The 17,655-nt window shown below is 41.9% G+C and overlaps 1 protein-coding gene across 1 annotated transcript in view; it reads left to right on the forward strand.

The window, feature by feature from the left end:
- The window catches only part of ATP13A4 (ATPase 13A4), a 37,183-nt gene extending 20,145 nt beyond the window's left edge, over nt 1-17,038 (forward strand). Inside the window, exons 14-30 of the mRNA XM_014888843.2 lie at nt 379-529; nt 1,128-1,214; nt 1,881-2,034; nt 2,625-2,736; nt 4,354-4,478; nt 5,290-5,453; nt 6,469-6,591; nt 7,231-7,310; nt 8,100-8,142; nt 8,728-8,837; nt 9,639-9,735; nt 10,458-10,530; nt 11,783-11,957; nt 12,380-12,588; nt 13,312-13,400; nt 15,490-15,570; nt 16,064-17,038. Of these exons, the coding sequence (XP_014744329.2) occupies nt 379-529; nt 1,128-1,214; nt 1,881-2,034; nt 2,625-2,736; nt 4,354-4,478; nt 5,290-5,453; nt 6,469-6,591; nt 7,231-7,310; nt 8,100-8,142; nt 8,728-8,837; nt 9,639-9,735; nt 10,458-10,530; nt 11,783-11,957; nt 12,380-12,588; nt 13,312-13,400; nt 15,490-15,570; nt 16,064-16,285 (2,095 nt within the window). The 3' untranslated portion in view covers nt 16,286-17,038. The remainder of the gene's footprint in view (nt 1-378; nt 530-1,127; nt 1,215-1,880; nt 2,035-2,624; nt 2,737-4,353; nt 4,479-5,289; nt 5,454-6,468; nt 6,592-7,230; nt 7,311-8,099; nt 8,143-8,727; nt 8,838-9,638; nt 9,736-10,457; nt 10,531-11,782; nt 11,958-12,379; nt 12,589-13,311; nt 13,401-15,489; nt 15,571-16,063) is intronic.
- The last annotated feature ends 617 nt before the right edge of the window (nt 17,039-17,655 follow it).

The raw sequence follows: 17,655 nt of genomic DNA on the forward strand, positions 1-17,655 counted from the left end.
TGTTCTTTCAGTGGCCTTGATTTTGCCCATTTGCATTTCCAGAAATGTGCATACACAAAGTTGCTCAAACTTATGTCAGCTTCAGAACTCAAAGAATCTTTGCATAAGCTTCAAGAAAGATATTTTATAATAATCTGTTCGTCTCTCCATATCACAGGACTCCCTAACTAGGCATAACACACCTGGTTTGAGCATGTTTACCCCAGCCTTAATAGGTGCATGAAAAGCAGCTCCTGGGGGAGGACAAGTCCCCAGAACATGTGTGTGGTCTGGGCTTAGGATGGGACTTTTACTGGCCCCAGTTTAGGATATTTTTCTGTTAGTCTTATGTTGTTTGGTATACTCTGAGAGTAACCTTTATGTTCTTTTTTGCTTTAGCTTTCAGGATATTCACAGTTTTCCTGCAGACCACAGCCTGCCTTGGGGCCCATTGTTCAAAGCACTGGCAGTTTGTCATTCATTAATTGTTTGGAAGGGCAAGATCCAAGGAGACCCACTGGATGTAAAAATGTTCGAGGCCACTAACTGGGTAAAGCTGTGATTTGTTGTTATGCAAACAGTGGGGAGATCACCTTGCCATCTCAGGTCTATCCAGACACCTATCAAAATTATGAAAAATTCAGGAATTCTGCTAAAAAATTCCTGTGAAACAGGAATAACTGAGTTTCTTTTGACAAAAAAAATATTTTTGTTCCTCACAATCATGTTGTGATGATAAAAAATATCCAGATGATTTATGGAATACTTCAAGAGCAGAGATTTCTACATCAACACAAATTCTTGTGTATTATTTCCTCATTCAGTCTATGTTATATCTAAAGATTTTTCTTCATTTAGTGTGTTGTAATGAATAAAAGATTTATTGTCAGTGAGAGGACATAGTCTATTTGCTGTGCTAGGGTACAGCAGTGTCTTAGTGAACCTGGTGAGACTTTCTACTCGATTGCTAAGAGACACAGTGGATTTTCCATTACTGGAAGTGTTTAGTTTGACAACAGACAGAGCCCTCCCAGGAATGAATAAGATACCTTGTTTAGAGACAAGAAAAACCTGTAAATGAATCCTTGAGGTTCCTCTCAGCTATATTGGTATTGCAGTCTGAAATATTTTTGTCTTTCAATACACAGGTGATAGATGATTCCAGCATTCACCAGATTGAAGGCCAAGGATCCATACATGCCACAGTTGTCAGACCTGGACTTAAAGCCACCACTGTAAGTTATTTGCAAGATTCACATCCATGATCAAGTTAGACTGTCAGTGTAAGGGTTACACTTTAGTCTAGGAAAGCTTGGATGTCCTTGTCCAAGAGAGCTCTTCCCCACTTTGTCTTTCCTGTACTCCCTGCAGAGAGATTGCCTTGCTCTCTCTCATTACGGATGCCTGGGGGAGCTTGCTGCTCACACCAGAAACAGGGGGATGCTGGATTAGAGATTGTCCAGCTCAGGGATTTGCCTGTCCTCATGGCTTGAGAGTCAGTCTGAAGTCAGCTGAGTGGGGAATGCAGTGGAGTCTGGTGGCTGATGTCAGACCCTCACTGGGGACATACACTGGTGGGACTCTCTGACAACCATTTCCCCTTTGCAAGACCAGTAAGAGACCTACAGAGTCTTACTAAAGAAACAGGACTAGCAAATTCCTTTCAGTAAATCACATTGAGTAGTCTACTAAAATTGTCAATGAACTTTTCCTACTGCTTAAGCTAAACATTTCTGCACAAATTTAATCTCATCTTCATGTACCAGTCATTTCTAAGTGTGACAAATTATCCCATTATGCATGGTTAGCTTCTTACTGTGGCCCAAAGGACAGACCTAAAATCCTTTGGTCTGAGTTTAAAATCCTTGCTAGAGTGTGTAATCCACTTGCTTTTCTCCTAGGCCCCAGTGGAAGGAATTGCCATTTTACATCAGTTCCCATTTTCCTCAGCCTTGCAAAGAATGTCTGTCATTGCCCAGGAAATTGGTGGGGATCCACAGGCCTTCATAAAAGGGGCTCCTGAAATAGTAGCCATGCTGTGTAGAGCAGAAACAGGTAACAAACATTTATAAATGCATCCTAGAACAGATATGTATAAGTGACTTTGGATGGTGTAATGAAATGGAAGGCCCAAATGAGATTTCTGTCTAAGACTTTATACTAAAGCCTGAAAAGTGTCTCTGTTGTATTCTAAGTCTAAGGTTAAGCTCTCACATAGACCTCAACAAAGAAGGATTTTGGGAGAGATAAGAGATAAAAGTAACTACCAACTCCTATACAAGATGTACAGTCTCTGGCAGAATAGGTATTTGGAAAAGTTGCGTACAGGTCTGCCCCCCTCAAAAAAGTTGTTGTTTTTTCTCTGAACCTTGGGAGGGCATCTAGAGAAGCACAGATCCTTCATGACACTCTGGAAGAAGGTAAATCTTTGCAGTTTAGGACCAAAGCTCAAAATGGTGAAGGAAAGGCAAAGATTTTCTTATTGAACAAAATTAAGTTCAGCTCCTTTCTTTGATATGTTTGGCCTATTGGTAGACTCTAGGTCTACAGGCCTTCTGGGACATAAACCTTCCCTGCTCCAAGGCTTCCTTTTATTAGAAAGCAGTTAAATGCTATGATAAACTGTCTTTTCCTCTTTTGCACAGTCCCATCAAACTTTGAGAGCAAGCTCCTGCTCTACACAGCACAGGGTTTTCGGGTCATTGGGCTGGCCTGTAAATCTCTGCAGGGAGGGAAGCTGCCTGCTGCTCTAACAAGGTAAGCCATAAAAAACACTGCTTTGGCCATGTTCAGCCATGGGCCAGGGGCGCCTCACAAAGCACCATCACCACATCACCCCTGCCAAGAGCAGGGTCATAATACAGAGTTTTGTTACATTCAGGCCAGATAGAATCTGATTTAAATCTGGATATATGTCTGGGAACAGATAGAGGGCACTCCTGTAACACATGAACAGAATCCTTGCACATTTCTTGATTTTCTCAACTCTGGATTAACATAGGAAGCACAATCTTATTACACTCTGAAGACTAGCACATGCCCCCCCCATTCATTCCATCATTTACACTAGTCTCCTTGCAGATTTACCCATGCTTTCAGTTGAACAGAAGTCTTTTCAAAAGTTTTTTGTTATCCACACTCTTTGATTAAGCAAAGGCAGCAGATAACCCCCATTACTGTTCTCCAGCCCAGTCAAAGTCAGCAAAGTATTTTCTTCTGTTGTGTTGGTCCAATCATTTAGCTTTCTAGCTTTATCCCTGTTTAGTTTCTAAAGAAGTCAGCAAACTCTTCTATTATGCTCATGGTATTATTTTTTACAAGCCTCACAAAAGAACACTTACACATGAATCCATATAGTTTTTTCCAAATCCCTTTCGCCTGTGATACTCCAGAAACACCACTTCTGAAATATCTGCAGTTACTGAGATGTGCTGTCCTCTCTCTCTACTAGCTGCAGGTCCTAACCCAGGTGAGGCTCACTTGTTGAACCCTGCGTGTTCACAGGGTTTTTTGCTTTGCTGAAATGGCTGATGACACTGAGGCAGAGTGCAAGTAGTTACATAACTCTTGTGACAGGTGTCATAACAGACCTATCCAACTCAACCAGCAAATGTGTGTGAAATGGCCCAGATTTTGCAGTTGTGTATGCAGTTACAGCATGTGTGATGTTCATGCTGCCAGGAGAAAGGAGAAAGCTGCTGGTCAAACACTGCTGGTCAAACACAAGATCTGCTGTGAAAGCAGTGACCATTCAGGCACCACCTGACTCAGCCACTCTGACTGCCATGCAAGTGTTTGGCATCTCCTTGATGTCTAAAATAAGTGCTTGTAAGCTTTTCTCTCTTCAGATTCCACAGACTCAACCTGTGTCCCTGAGAGACCTCTGACTCATGACTCAGGGATGGGGTGTCTATTAAATTCTGTTCTCAGCTGCATGTATTCAACTGTAAAAAAGCAATAGCACAGGAGAAAAGAAAAATGTAGGGGAAAGCAGGATTGGAGTTGCCCCAGGCTGTTTGCTTAGGTCCAACTGTCAAGAGGAGCAGACTCTTGAGTTAGACATTAACTAAGGTGTGTTTCCTTGCTGTACAGTCCTCAAATGAGAAAGTCTAGTATGTAGGAACTTTCCAAACAAGACCAGCACAGTCTGGGAGTCCTGCAGGAAATTCAGGGTTCTGGTACTGAATTAGCACTGCTGGTATTGAAATAGCAACACAAAAGACAGACATTCCAGGACTGCAGAAAATAGACAAATTATTTCAATTCTTTTGAGTGAGGTGGGATGGTTGATAGTTATAACTGGCTATCACTAAATCCAATGGTGATAAAGGTAAAATAAATAATTAAATCTGTCTGTCTCTTTTTTACTGTTAGGGAGGAGGTAGAATCTGATCTGACATTCCTGGGTCTGCTGATAATGGAGAATCGATTGAAGAGGGAGACAAAGCCTGTTCTGGAAGAGCTCAGTGCTGCCCACATCAGGAGTGTTATGGTCACAGGTATCTAAAAAAGTGGATTATTTTTGTGGTCACTGGCCCAGACAGTGACTCCACCAATGTTTAAGTGAAAAATTGTCAACACCAACTGGTAGGAAGGCACGGATATTTTATCCAAGAAGCATCTGTGTTTTAGTAATGACAAGGTGAACCATGTTGTCCCTGGCAACTTCACCAGGCTGTGTGTGATTCTACTAAAGGCATGTCACGTAAAATCCCTTTTTTCTAGGGTCTCCTGAAATGAGAAGACGTGGAACATGCGTGATCAGGACAAATCTCCAAACCTTTTGACATCTGTAACTGATGCCTACCAGTGCCTGTCTATCCTTTTTTTTTTTTTTTCCTTGAAGGGCTATTCTATCCAAATCCAAACCAGGGTCTGGATAAAATAACCCCAAGTTTTTCCATTGTCTCCATTGAGACTTGGGTCTCATCCCTTTCATCCCACATACACCAAAATCAATCAATGGGAATCAGGGATACCAGCAGCAACTTAGCACTGAACCTCTTTTTTTTTTTTTTTGTCTAAAACAGATAATCTAGGAGCACATTCCCCATATGGATTTCTTCAAGCTGAATATGAAAATACTTCATGTCCAGATCAAAATGTTTCTTTTTCAAATGAAAATATGTTTAATGATTGAGACAAACCTTATCTGCAAATTTTTAGTCTTTATCAAAAACTTTCTTATGCACAGACACTGAAATCTTACTGATTCTTCTGGATATATTTGAAAACTCAGAATTCAGGTTAATGAATAAACAATTCCTCACTGCAGAAATTTTTAGATAACACTTCCTTTGGTTTTTGTAGGGGACAACATTCAGACAGCTATAACAGTTGCCAAAAATGCTGGCATGATTGCTCCAACACACAAAGTGATTCTTGTGGAAGCAAATAAAATGCCTGGATCTTTTTCGGCATCTATAACCTGGAAATCCCTAGAAGAAAACAAAACTGAAGATTGCAGAAGCCTGGTGAGCATATCAGAAGCAGATTTTGTGCAGCAGGAAAACAAACTAAGGTGGAATGCTTTAAATAAGGAGTGGGATTATGCTAGTATAACAGAACTGCAATTCACCTTCAGAGTGTGTGCTAGAAGAGTGTTTATGAAGAGGAGATCTTTATAAAAATGTGTTCCCCTTGAACTTACTTCCTGGTATATTATCCTGTGAACACATTTTTACTAACTGCCCAGCTGGGTTTGAGACCAGATTTGCAGAAATTCCAGAAAGATTTGTCTCTAACCCTCATGCTTAGCTGATGCCAGCTTAAATGCTTCCTTTCCCTTCAAGAGAAATTTGATGGTATAGATGTGGACTTAAAATCTGTGGAGCTGATTGAACAAACCAGCCCTGTTCAAGCAGGTAGAGTGTTAGCACTTTCCCATACTTTTAGAATTAAAACAGATCCACTGTTGAGAAATTGCATCTACACAGTGAATCATAGGCCAGCCAGGCTAAGAAATTTATTTCATCTCCACAGAGAAGCTGAGATGAAGACTGGTTACTTCCTCTCTGAATAGTTATTCTGAAGGTGCTGACCCTTCTCTGGGCAGTAGAGAGTCAGGCAGATGGTAGGGAATATCTGCAGGGCTGTTGAGTGGCTCCTCAGCCTGAGCAACTTCTGCCCTGTGCTTCCCTGCACAAAGACTTCCTTAGATGTGGTGCCCATCTGCTGTCTCTAGTCCCTCTCATTTCCAGTGCAGCCCACCAGATTGGCACTGTTGCACGAATTCTACCAAATGCAACAATCCATTTGATAGAACTCATGTAACAAACACCCACTTAACACTGAAATTATTGGTGTTATATGCCTCAATCCCTTTACAAATCCAAGCAAAGGCAATGGGCCTGGAATCCAAGTCTCCCAGAGCCTTCAAAAGTACCTTCCTCATGGTGTGTCCTTTACTTTGTCTGTAGTAATGTCTGTATAAATGCAGAGTAGCTTTTGAGGGCCTGGGCAGAGCACTCATTCTGTCTTATTTTATAGGAGGATGACAGTCAGAGTGAGCCAAGAATCAAGATGGCATTGGGATCAGGCCAGTATCATTTTGCCATGAGTGGAAAATCTTACCAAATTGTAGCACAGCATTTCAGGCACTTACTTCCAAAGGTAAGATCTGGATTATTTAACTGGAGTAGCCTTGCCATTCAGGAGATATGAATTGTCCAGTACAATAAGCTGAAGAGACCTGTATCAGGACACCTTCTGGGAGCAATTATAACCCTGAAATACTTATAGACTGTATGAATCTCTGATGATATTATATAAGGAAGGATCTTAAAATCCCTATGTTTTTCTCTGCACATGAGAGGAGCAGGCATGCCTTAAAGTGTGAGGACATGATTTTAAACATCAGTACCCATATTCCTACCCCTTGCACAGCACTGACTCTGACCTGTTTTGGAGAGCAGATGAAAATGTGATATTACACATGGTGCAATTTAGCATAGCTTGTGTGTTCCATGGACAGGATAATCTCATGAATTCTCTTCTTATAACTCCCTTCCCGGCAATCTGTGTTCATTAGGTAACTCAAATGGCATACCAGGCCTCTTGTCCTTATTGTCATTACTACTTTTTCAAAATATTGATTAAGATCCCCTTTATCCTTGAACATCAGCCTTTTGTGCTTCAGAGTGTAGAATCAGTTGTTTACAGATGTGATATTTGGTGATTTTAATTCAGATTATTGCTGAAACCACTTACTTCAAATGTTTTAAAAATAATTTCCTATTTTTCTCCTTATAGCTCTTGCTGAATGGAACAGTTTTTGCTAGAATGTCTCCTAGTCATAAATCCAGCCTTGTAGAAGAGTTTCAAAAACTGGAGTAAGTTCCTAATGAATTTGAAAGTGTTTGTTGAATTTCCAGGCTTGAAAAGACTCTAGTGAGAACTAGCTTTTGTCTAGCATAGAGTTTCATGGAACTGCACAAAACTGAAACTTCCACACATATGCAAGTTGGCAATTAAATTCCAAGAGTCTGTTTAAATAGAGACACTGAACTACATGTTGGTTTGGCAACCTGTCAAAGATCAAATACTTCCATGGTCCTGGCTTTTGTTTGTTCATATCATCCTTTTTACTTTTCTCTGGGCCTGAAGGATTGACACTTGTCTCCCCAAGATTTTTAAGAATCTCTCCCAGCACTGCAGCTTCTCTGAGCTTGCTGTCTTTTTACTGTGCTGCTGCTGGCTCAATGTAATGGGCTAGAAAATGTGGCAGGGTAGTCTGGATTGTTCACAGTCACAGTGATATATATATAGAAATATCTATGTATCTATATATCTATATATATATATATATATAAGGATATATATATATTCTTGAGTCACAAGCATGTTGCTGCCTGTTGTTCAGCTGTTTTCCTAGTCTTTTGAAGACCCTCACCCTTTCTTCACCTAGTTAACCCCAGGCTTTGTCCTAGAGCAAGGTGAGCTTTAGGACATTTCAGATTATCAACTAGGTGTGTGCAGTTGTGAACACCTAAACTGCTGTCTGGCCAGACAGGCTTTAACTTTCCAGAAAGGCTTTTAAGATAAATCTTGCATGACTTGCATAAATGACTTGCATGGAGCAGGCTCTGATTCCTCACTTGCCTTATCACTTTATTTTTTAGTTACTTCGTGGGCATGTGTGGAGATGGAGCCAATGACTGTGGGGTAAGTGTAACTTTTTTACAGTATATTTTAAAAATGAGAAATTAATGCAATGCCAGTAGAATATTCCAAACCGAGCACATGCTGGATATGGGAGTGTACCACTTATTCACAGAGCAGCTGTACTATCACTATAAATCACTAGTGATTTATACCTGATCCCACTGGATCCTTACCATGCAAGAGCTGTCCTAGGCAGAGATTTTTGCAGTTTTTGATCTGAAAGATTGCTTCATTTTCTTTGCAAAAACCACCAGAAGATTCTCCTGGGGGAATCAGAGAACCTAGAGTAGCTGCATAAAGTGTGGGAGCAAACAAGTACTAAAAAGGAGACAGAGCCAAACCTTTCTTCTGCAGCTGGTAGTGGATGACTGTGGGGTCTGTGGAAAATGAACTTTCCCATGCTCTCATCCCTATTCCTTCCCTGGACTTGGCATCTCGCTGGAGGAACGCTCAGGGTGGAGCACACCCAGGGAGTGAAGAGGGACTGCTGTGACAGAACACATCCTGTAAAAGGGCTCACTGCTTGGCTGACATGTAAGCTGCTGTGTCTTGCTGGTGAGCACTGAGAAGGAATGTGACTTTCAGGCTTTGAAAGTGGCACATGCAGGGATATCCCTGTCGGAGCAGGAGGCGTCTGTGGCTTCACCTTTCACATCCCGAACTCCCAGCATAGCCTGTGTTCCAGAGCTAATCAGGTAACCATGGGGTTTTCTTTCCTATTTCGTATAGAAGAAAGTTCCCGCTCTTCTCAAACATTAGGCTTGGGTGTTCCCATCGAGTCACAACATGCATATCTAGAGAAAAATAAATGTCTTTAACCTTGAAATTGCCACTTGCCTAGTCCCTATCTGAAATTCCTTTAAGATACATTAATTATCACAGGAGGAGGACATTTACAGTAGAGCTTTATGTCATCAAAAGTATTTTAAATGCAAAAGAAATAACAAAATGAACAATGCTCCACAAAGCTGAATCAAATGTCCACCAGCCAAACTGTACATGAATTTTAGGTCCTCTGATACCCTATGCTAGTAAAACATGGCATGTATTATGGCAGGATCCTGATTTTGCTTACTGGGGCATTTGAGTAGCCAGGGAGAGAGCATTATCCTGATTGGATATTGTATGTTCACTGTAGGAGGAGAGGACTTGTTAGTTCTGAACTCACTGGGCAGCTGCTTGGCTTTGGAAGATTTTCCTCATACAGACTTGTTACCTACACTATTAATGTCAGCAGAAAAAGTTGCTGGGGTAAATTGTAGTCTACAGAACACAGGTGACTGGAATCAAGCCCATTTCATTGAACAAGATATCTGCAAGTGAAGATTTTATTTTCATTTAGGTCAGATTTTATTTATTTCACCTCCCAGCAAGGTACTGGTAGAGGCCTCTCTGCTTGTGACACACGCCTTGTTTTTCAACAGCCTTTTGAGAGAACTGGCACCAGGAGCAGACCCATCACCTAATTGTTGTACTTTATTTATGTCTTCACACAGGGAAGGCCGTGCTGCTCTTGTCACTTCCTTTTGCATGTTCAAGTACATGGCACTGTACAGCACAATTCAGTATCTTGGTGTTCTCCTGCTTTACTGGGTATGTATTGGGAACACATTGCCTGGAACTGGATAAGCTACTATTTCCTTGTAGGAGAAACAGGGCATAAAAGCCACATGAAACTGGGAGATAGAGCTTTACCTGAGCTGCAAACTTCTGTGGTGTGATCATATGGTCCTCCTGTACCCTCAGCAGAAAACTGGCAAGATTCTTCCCATTAACTTCAGCCAGAAGGCTCAAGATCCAAGCTGGGCAAAAAGAAAGCTGAGATACTGAATGGTGTTTTGGATGAGGGCATATGTCTCTGAAAAGGAAGAATCTGGTGTAAGCATATGCTGTTACAATTTATTCAGCATTTAAAGCATGAATTAACTTGACAGTAAGCAAATCCCCTGGAGTGCCTTAAACCACTTTTGCATGGCTTTTTCCCAGATGGAGAGGAGGGCTTTGTGTTCAGAAGTAACCCAGTAGTGAGAAAGAAGTCTCTTCAAATATTCTTCTCTTTTATTGCCTGGAGTGAACTGAAAGTGTAGTTAGTCTGAACAATATGCAAAATGAGAATATTCACTGCAGGCCCAATGGTGAGGAACCTATTGGCAGGGTGGTGAAATGTGTGGTCTCCTTATCTTCAGATTAGCATTTCAGAGCAAACAGCAGAGCAGTAGCTCCATGGATATAGTACAGCTTTCTGGAGACAATATGAACATGCCCATGGCAAATATCTGATTTGTGATTTTTTTCCTTTTTTTTCCTCTTTTCAGCAACTAAACTCCTTTGGGAATTACCAATTTTTGTTCCAAGATCTGGCTATTACCACCGTAATTGGTGTGACAAGTAAGCCTCTTAGTCATCCTACGTATTAATGAGAGAATGATCTCATATATTTTTCTCCTCCTTAGAAATGCATAACTCTACATATAGAAAGGAAGAAAATGGAGGCCAAGTTTCCTGCAGAGTAAAAGTCCTCTATGTAGAATACAGGATGTTTGTGTTAGTAGAAGAGGGGTCTTTTTTGAAAAAAGCCCTGAAGATGGGAAGTACTTAGTGCTGCATTTGCAGAGTGTGTAGGTTGTTACTACCTGGGGTGCTGGTTTTAGGACCAAGGTGCAGTGGAAAGTCTATTTGGGCAATTTCCTATTGACTTAGGAAGGCAGATTAAGAAGATACCTGACTCCATGCCCAAATGAAAACATAGGGATTAACTTTTTTCAGTCCAGCTCTCACATTTGAAGCTATGTAGGCCAGAGCCCCAAAAGAAAAGAGAGGTGAAAATGGAGAAGAAAGAAATTACAGATGTCAAGACACTACAGAGCAGGGAGCTGTAAGCCAAGAATAAGAGGGGAAACCAGTGCTGAGGGAGAAAGACAATGTTATTGAGACAAAATAAATGCAAGAAGAGTTTTAGATGCAGGAATGGCAAGGACAGGGCCATGAAAAGCATATGGTAAAACCACTTCCTGGTATGTTCCATCCTTGCTGGAACACAGACAACAGGAAAAGACACTGATGAAATCGAGCCTGAAAAGGTCAGCCACAACAACACTGGGTGCCAAAAGCTACATTGCTCTAAGTAGTTTATCTGGAATTGCATCAAAGCTTTGTGCATAGGTCTTTTACTCAAAGTCTGGATAACTTTGTTAAACCTAAGAACAGAGGAAAACCTGTTATGTCAGGTAATACTGTCCTTGTCCAGCTCAAATAACCAGCCACTAGGTGCTTAGTGCAGGAGGATGAACAGAACATGGGCAGCAAAAAATCCCAAGCTACAGCTGACAAGTGACAGAAAGAGAACAGGAGAGCATAAGCATAGCTTCATGTTCTTGGGCCTGACAGTAGCCAAACAAAATAAAAAGCCAACATTTTCTTTTTCAAAAATGCCTCACGATAGTCAGATGACATTAGTTAATCTCTTCTGTGTCAATATGATTTTATAAGAAAATAAGTCTGTGTTTTATACTTGATACAATCTTTGTATTGTTTTTAAGAATATTACAGACTACAAAAGTGTCATTGATACAGTCAGTATTACACAGCATCACTGCTTGTATTTCGAACACACCAGTAAACACATCTGTGCATATTTCAGTGAGTTTCACAGGTGCCTATCCAAAGCTGGTCCCCTACAGGCCTCCAAGCCAGCTCATCTCACCCCCATTGCTGCTCTCTGTTGTGCTTAACATCCTCTTCAGCCTCAGCATGCAGATCTTCGGGTTTGTGGTGGTCCAGGAGCAGCCTTGGTATTCCAAAACTGATATACACAGGTAGGATCCCTTCCTGGGACTCTGGGTACCACAGGGTTGACCTAGTGGGGCAGGTCTGTGTGAAGCTATTGATCAGTTTAACTGCAGGTCTGATGATCAGCAGACCCTGTGCTGCCCACAGGGTGCAAACACTTTAACCAGTGTTGTCTGAGGTCCTTAAGCTCCCAGCAACCCACCACACACAGTTCATGTGCTGAGAATTCTTCTGCTGAGCACAAAGAGGAGGATTTGATTGCAGGAGAGGCCAGGTTTGAGCTCAAGTACTAACAAGTTCAGCAAGTTCAGCCAATGGTGAGCTTGAGGGCATTGCCAATATCCTATATCATGGCCATGAGGGAGGATTCCTGATAGTTAATAGTGGAAGCTGGGGGAAATAACCAGGACAATGATCATCCCCTGAGCAGTGTGACACTCTTTTTCAGTGCCTGCCTGCCAGTGACCAGCCATGAGAGGAATTTATCCTCCAGCCTGGCTCTCCATGGGGTGAGAGATGGAGCCCATGAGCAAACAGACAATGGCTTCAAGAGCTATGAAAACACCACAGTGTGGCTGCTGAGTACCGTCAATTGCCTCATTGTAGCACTGGTGTTTTCTAAGGGAAAGCCTTTCAGGCAACCCATCTACACCAACTGTAAGTATGGGGAGAGAGGAAATTTTATATATCAACTCAGGAGGTCACTTTGGTAGGGAAAAATTAAACTTGACCAAAATTTTGTCAGCCAAAAATCAGGAGCAAGCCTGTCATGTGAAGGGAACATGAGCACATATGTTTGTGACAGTTCCAGAAGATGCAGTGAGTCATGGAAGAAGTGTTCTTTTTCTCTTTGGGACAAATCCCTCTTTTTTTTTTTTTTTTTTTTTTTTTTTTAACTGAAGAGTTAAAATAATGCTGTAGGTTTCATGGCTTTGATATATTTTTTTATAGTATAAGTGAGGAGGGAATTCCTTGTAGAGAGCAGTAAAGTGGGTCATCCCAGAATGAGGCAAAACACAAATGAGTGGGTGGAGGATGAAGTTTGGTGCATGCCAGCTGGAGAAAATGAATATACTCATCATTGGAACATTTGCCTACAAATGGAGAAGGTAATAGGTTCTCCATTACTTAGATTCTTTAGATCCTGATCAAGAGCAAAGTCTTGACATCACTGAAATTTGAAGGTATATAGGTACTTGATTGAGTAAAGCTGGGGTTTTACTCTGTCCAATTTTCACTTGCTGAAAATTTCTTTCTATCTCATGGATTCTTTTGATGACTGTGTAACACAGAAAGTTATTACAGCCTTCTACAGTAAAGGCAAGCAGCTGAGATTGCTCATAAACCTGTGGGTTTCTTTATTTGCTCTTATCCTTTCAGATGTGTTCATGCTAGTGCTCATAGGGCAGCTGGGCATTTGCCTCTTCTTGATGTTTGCTGACATTGATGATCTCTACTCCAAGATGGATGTGAGTGTTGCTCCAAAGAGGATTTTCTCTCAACTGCCAATCCATTATAAGCACACCGAGATTGTTTTAACAAAATGCACAGACTTTTGCAGGGAGGCATGGCACCTCTAAAGACAAATCATTTTTAAAGAGGTGGATTTTATATGATGGGATTGTAGAAACGTCTGGAAATATGGTGACTCCAAACTAGTACCTGTGCATTCAGAGGGACAGCTACACCTGTAATTTTGATTGTTTCAGCATATTGTCCAAGCAACAGAAGATAACATCACTAAGCTTATGTGTGGTATGTTGGTGGCTTGTGAAGCCAGGAGCAGAACAGGGCTGGGCTCTGTGAGTTCTAAAACAAATCATCATGTTCTCGTGTTTCTCAAGCTGTGCTATGCTGTACAAAGCTCCTCTTGCCAAAATCTGCCAGTTAGCACTCAGAGCAGCTCTCAGTTCCAGTCTCTCATTTTTAAGGCTCCCCATTTAAATTTTAGAGAGCCTGCAGTTCCCCAAAGCAGGATTTGAGTTTAGAACAGTTGTAGAGAAAGGCTAGTGGGGCTGCCATGGCAAGAAAGGATCTATCTCGATCCTTGATTGATAAATACCGATAAGGCTTGACTTATGTAGTCTGGCAGAATGCAAGCTGGGGGTTGTATTGTGCAAATCCATCCCAAGGGAAATGTGAGGGAAGGATAAGATCTACATTAGCTGAAGGATGGGCGTTGTCAGTGGACATGACAAGTGGTATGTTGAGGCTGGGAGATGTTAACCTCCTCTACTGTGACACTCTCACAGTCTTGCTGTAGGATTTACAGGAACAAAACAAGAAAAGCACCACACTGCTGTTTTTTTCTGTACATTTGCAATCAGAGCAGTAGCTTTGAGTCACAAATGCTAAACACAATGCAGCTTCCAGTCCTGTATGTTTGCACATCAGTTAGCAAGACAGTTTAGAAATGGAATTTAAGAAATGTGGAAAGAGAAGGGGAGTCAAAGGGTCCGGATCTCGATTTTAAATGCCGACCTAAAGTTGCCTCACCGTTGTCTGTAACTATTTGCAGAGCCCGGCTCAGCGGGCAGACCCCGTTAGAGAACCCGCCGCGAGATGGCACTTTAAAGCAGGTCATCGTCCTGCTGTGGACTGTGCTGGCACAGAACATTTTTCAGCACTGCAGCTGCAAGGGGATAAAATGCTTTTGGGGAGAACTGCAAAACTCCCAGCCCAAGCAGTCTGGAGGGAATTCACTGGAACTGCTGAGAAGAGAAAAGGAGGGAGTAGCAATAAAAACCTCTGCAATAGCCTAGCCCTGGAGAAACTGCTGATCCGAATTGTGGATCTGAGCTGCATCTCCAAAAGCAGTTGAGCTACAGCCAGAAAGCCAATCCCATCTCTGGGAAGCTGGAACTGGATTTGGGGCTAAAATACTCAGCTTGAACTATTTTTCAATATTAGAAAGTAAAAAAAATTTCCTCTTGCAGACCTAAAGAAGGGTTTTCTCTGTTTTCTCTACTGTATAATAGATTTTAAAGCATCTTTATCAGTAATTCCTCAAGACAAATAGCAGTATTAGCTCATCAGCAGGGCAAGCCAGTTTGGGAGTCTGACTTTTTATGACACAAAGCTGCTGAAGATCTGGAGCACAAGTCATCTAAGAAGTGGCTAAGGGAGCTATGTTTGTTTAGTCTTGGGAAAAGGAGGCTCAAGGGAGACCTTAATTCTGTCTACAGTTACCTAACAGGAGGTTGTAGCAAGGTGGGTGCCACTTTTTTTCTCCAATATAACAAGTGATAGAGAGGAATTGGCCTCAGGTTGTGCCAAGGAAAGTTTAGACTGGAGATTAAGATAAAATTTTTAACTGAAAAGGTTACAGGCTGGAAGGGAAGGGTTACTGTAGGGAAGTGGTTGAGCCATCATCCCTAGAAGTATTTAAAAGTGTAGTTGTGGCACAGGGACATGGTGGACTTGGTAGTCCCAGGTTTATGGTCGGGCTTAATGATCTTTAGGGTTTTTCCCAGCCGAAATGATTCTGTGTTCTATTGCACAAGTACCACCAGTGTTTGCTGTGGACACATTGCTGAATAGCTTTTTCTTTTTCTCCAGCTTGTTTGCACCCCTACCACATGGCGAATCTCCATGGTGGGAATGCTTGCAGTCACACTTGCTGTGTCCTTCTTTGTTGAGGTGAGTGTAAATCACTGGATGTGTTGGTCAGCACTAATTGGAGAGGCAAAGTGGTCAAATCTTGCTCTTTCTCCCTCCTCCTCAGCCCAGTTTAGGAATATCTAGTAAAATAGGAGTAATTGGTGCTACCTCACCCTTGCTCCCTTTTCTTAAAACCCTCCGCTTGAATAATAAGGGAATGCAAGGCCTGGGCACCTTTCCTTTCCTCTAGTGAGTGCAATCTATCAAGCCCTGCCCCAGGCTAGAAAAATATGGGAAGTCTGTGGTGTTTTCTGCTCAGATCCTGAAGACTCTCAGGAAGAGCTGGTCACAGTTCTCTGGTGGAGAGCTCTGGTGGAGCTGGTATGAAATGTGGTCAATAAAAGACTGTTCAAGGGATGAGCATGAGCAGGGCAGGTGGGAGACCTGGGTCTCCACTCTTTGCCCCATGTGTGTACTCTGGATGAAGAGTAAACTGCTGTCCTCTTAAACCTTTTTGCTTTTACCTTTACAGGAAGCTGTAATTGAGAACAGACCCCTGTGGCTGCTTCTGAAAAAGACTTTTCACTACCACTCAAAGAGCCACTACAAGAGGCTGCAGCACATGTTGGAGCAGGACTCAGCCTGGCCACCTCTGAATGAAACCTTCTTCTCAGACTCTGTGGCAGTAACCATAGAAGGAAATATGGGAGGCCATAGCAATCCAACTTTTGACAGCAGTGAGGACTCACTCTGAAGGAAACTGCAGTGGACACATGTCCAGGACAGTTGCATTTGACCTTAAAAGGACCCAGTGACTTAATTGCTGCTCTCCCATTCTAGGAGAGCATCAATGCTAGGAAGATGTAAGCTCTTGCTTACATCTAAATTAACTGGAAGCACAAAATCTGCTGCAGTAACATAAAGCCACAGTGATGTTTCCTCTGTCCCCTTACCCCTACACAAACGGCCACCAGTTGTAAATCAAACACCTCGCTGAATATCGGTAAAGTATTTGTGGTTGAAACATTCCATTGCTGCATCCCTCTGTTGAACTGCATTATGCAATCCCTAAGGGTGGGAGATGCTCCAGACAAAAAGTAGCTAATTGCAATAGCAGCATTCCTCTGGGAAGATGTCATTTGAGAAAATAAGTAGAATTTACTCCTGACAGAGGCTGCTGAGCACAGGCATTCCTGGGATTCCTCATGGAGTTTCAGATACTTCTACTCCTTGTCTTGGGTTTTTTTGGAGGTTTTAACCCTTCTGGCAATACTTGGCTTCCAGAGCTGAAAGGAGCTGCGAACTGCCAAAGCTTTCTGGAAGTGTCCACTCTCAGCACAATTGTGCTCTTCCCATGAGGGGAACAAAAAGAGCTCTCTTGCTAGCTCACTGCTACCAGGAAATCTGTTTTCTCTCTTAGTTTTTAGCAAGTGATACGTGGGTAAAAAATTGTTGACCTGCAAAGCAGAATGATTTCATATTTAATATTGGTTTTTGGCGGGAGGTATTTGTTCAGGATATCAATGAAAAAAATGTAGAATGGAATGTATTAATTAAAAATTATGATCTCATCCTATGGTCTTCAAGGACACACTGTCCCTTGAGGTATGAGCTTGCTTGACTAGAACAGGTCTTGCTCAGCTGGGCTGCCTCCAGGCATCAGCTTTGCCAGTGCCAAAAGAAAACATTGAAGAGGCTATTAACCTCAAGGACCTAAGGCCTGAAATAAAACATGTGGAGCCAGCTAGGTCTCCAAATAATTTTTTTAATTCTGCGGCATGCTCTTAAGTTGAACCATCTGAAGTTTAGTCTCTGGTTTCTCCATAATTGCAGATGCAATTCATTCATTAGATCATATCCTCCATCTGTTAACCTTTGATGGAGAATTTTACTCACTTTGCTGTGCTGTATTTGCCATACATAAATGCAGCAACACTGCACATTACTGCAAGTGTTACCTCCTCAAAAAAAAATGCAGCTTCTACCTGCACACACTCTCTTAGCCCACTGAAGTTAATCTGCCTTTCTCTTCACTGCATTTTGCAATCTTGGTCCCCAGCTGGATAAAACAACAAGATAGTCAATCAGAAGGGCTTTGGACCAAGAGGAACACTTCTTCTTTGG

The sequence above is a fragment of the Sturnus vulgaris genome, chromosome 10 (assembly GCF_052056855.1).
Source record: "Sturnus vulgaris isolate bStuVul1 chromosome 10, bStuVul1.hap1, whole genome shotgun sequence".
In the NCBI taxonomy this organism is placed as follows: Eukaryota; Metazoa; Chordata; class Aves; order Passeriformes; family Sturnidae; genus Sturnus; species Sturnus vulgaris.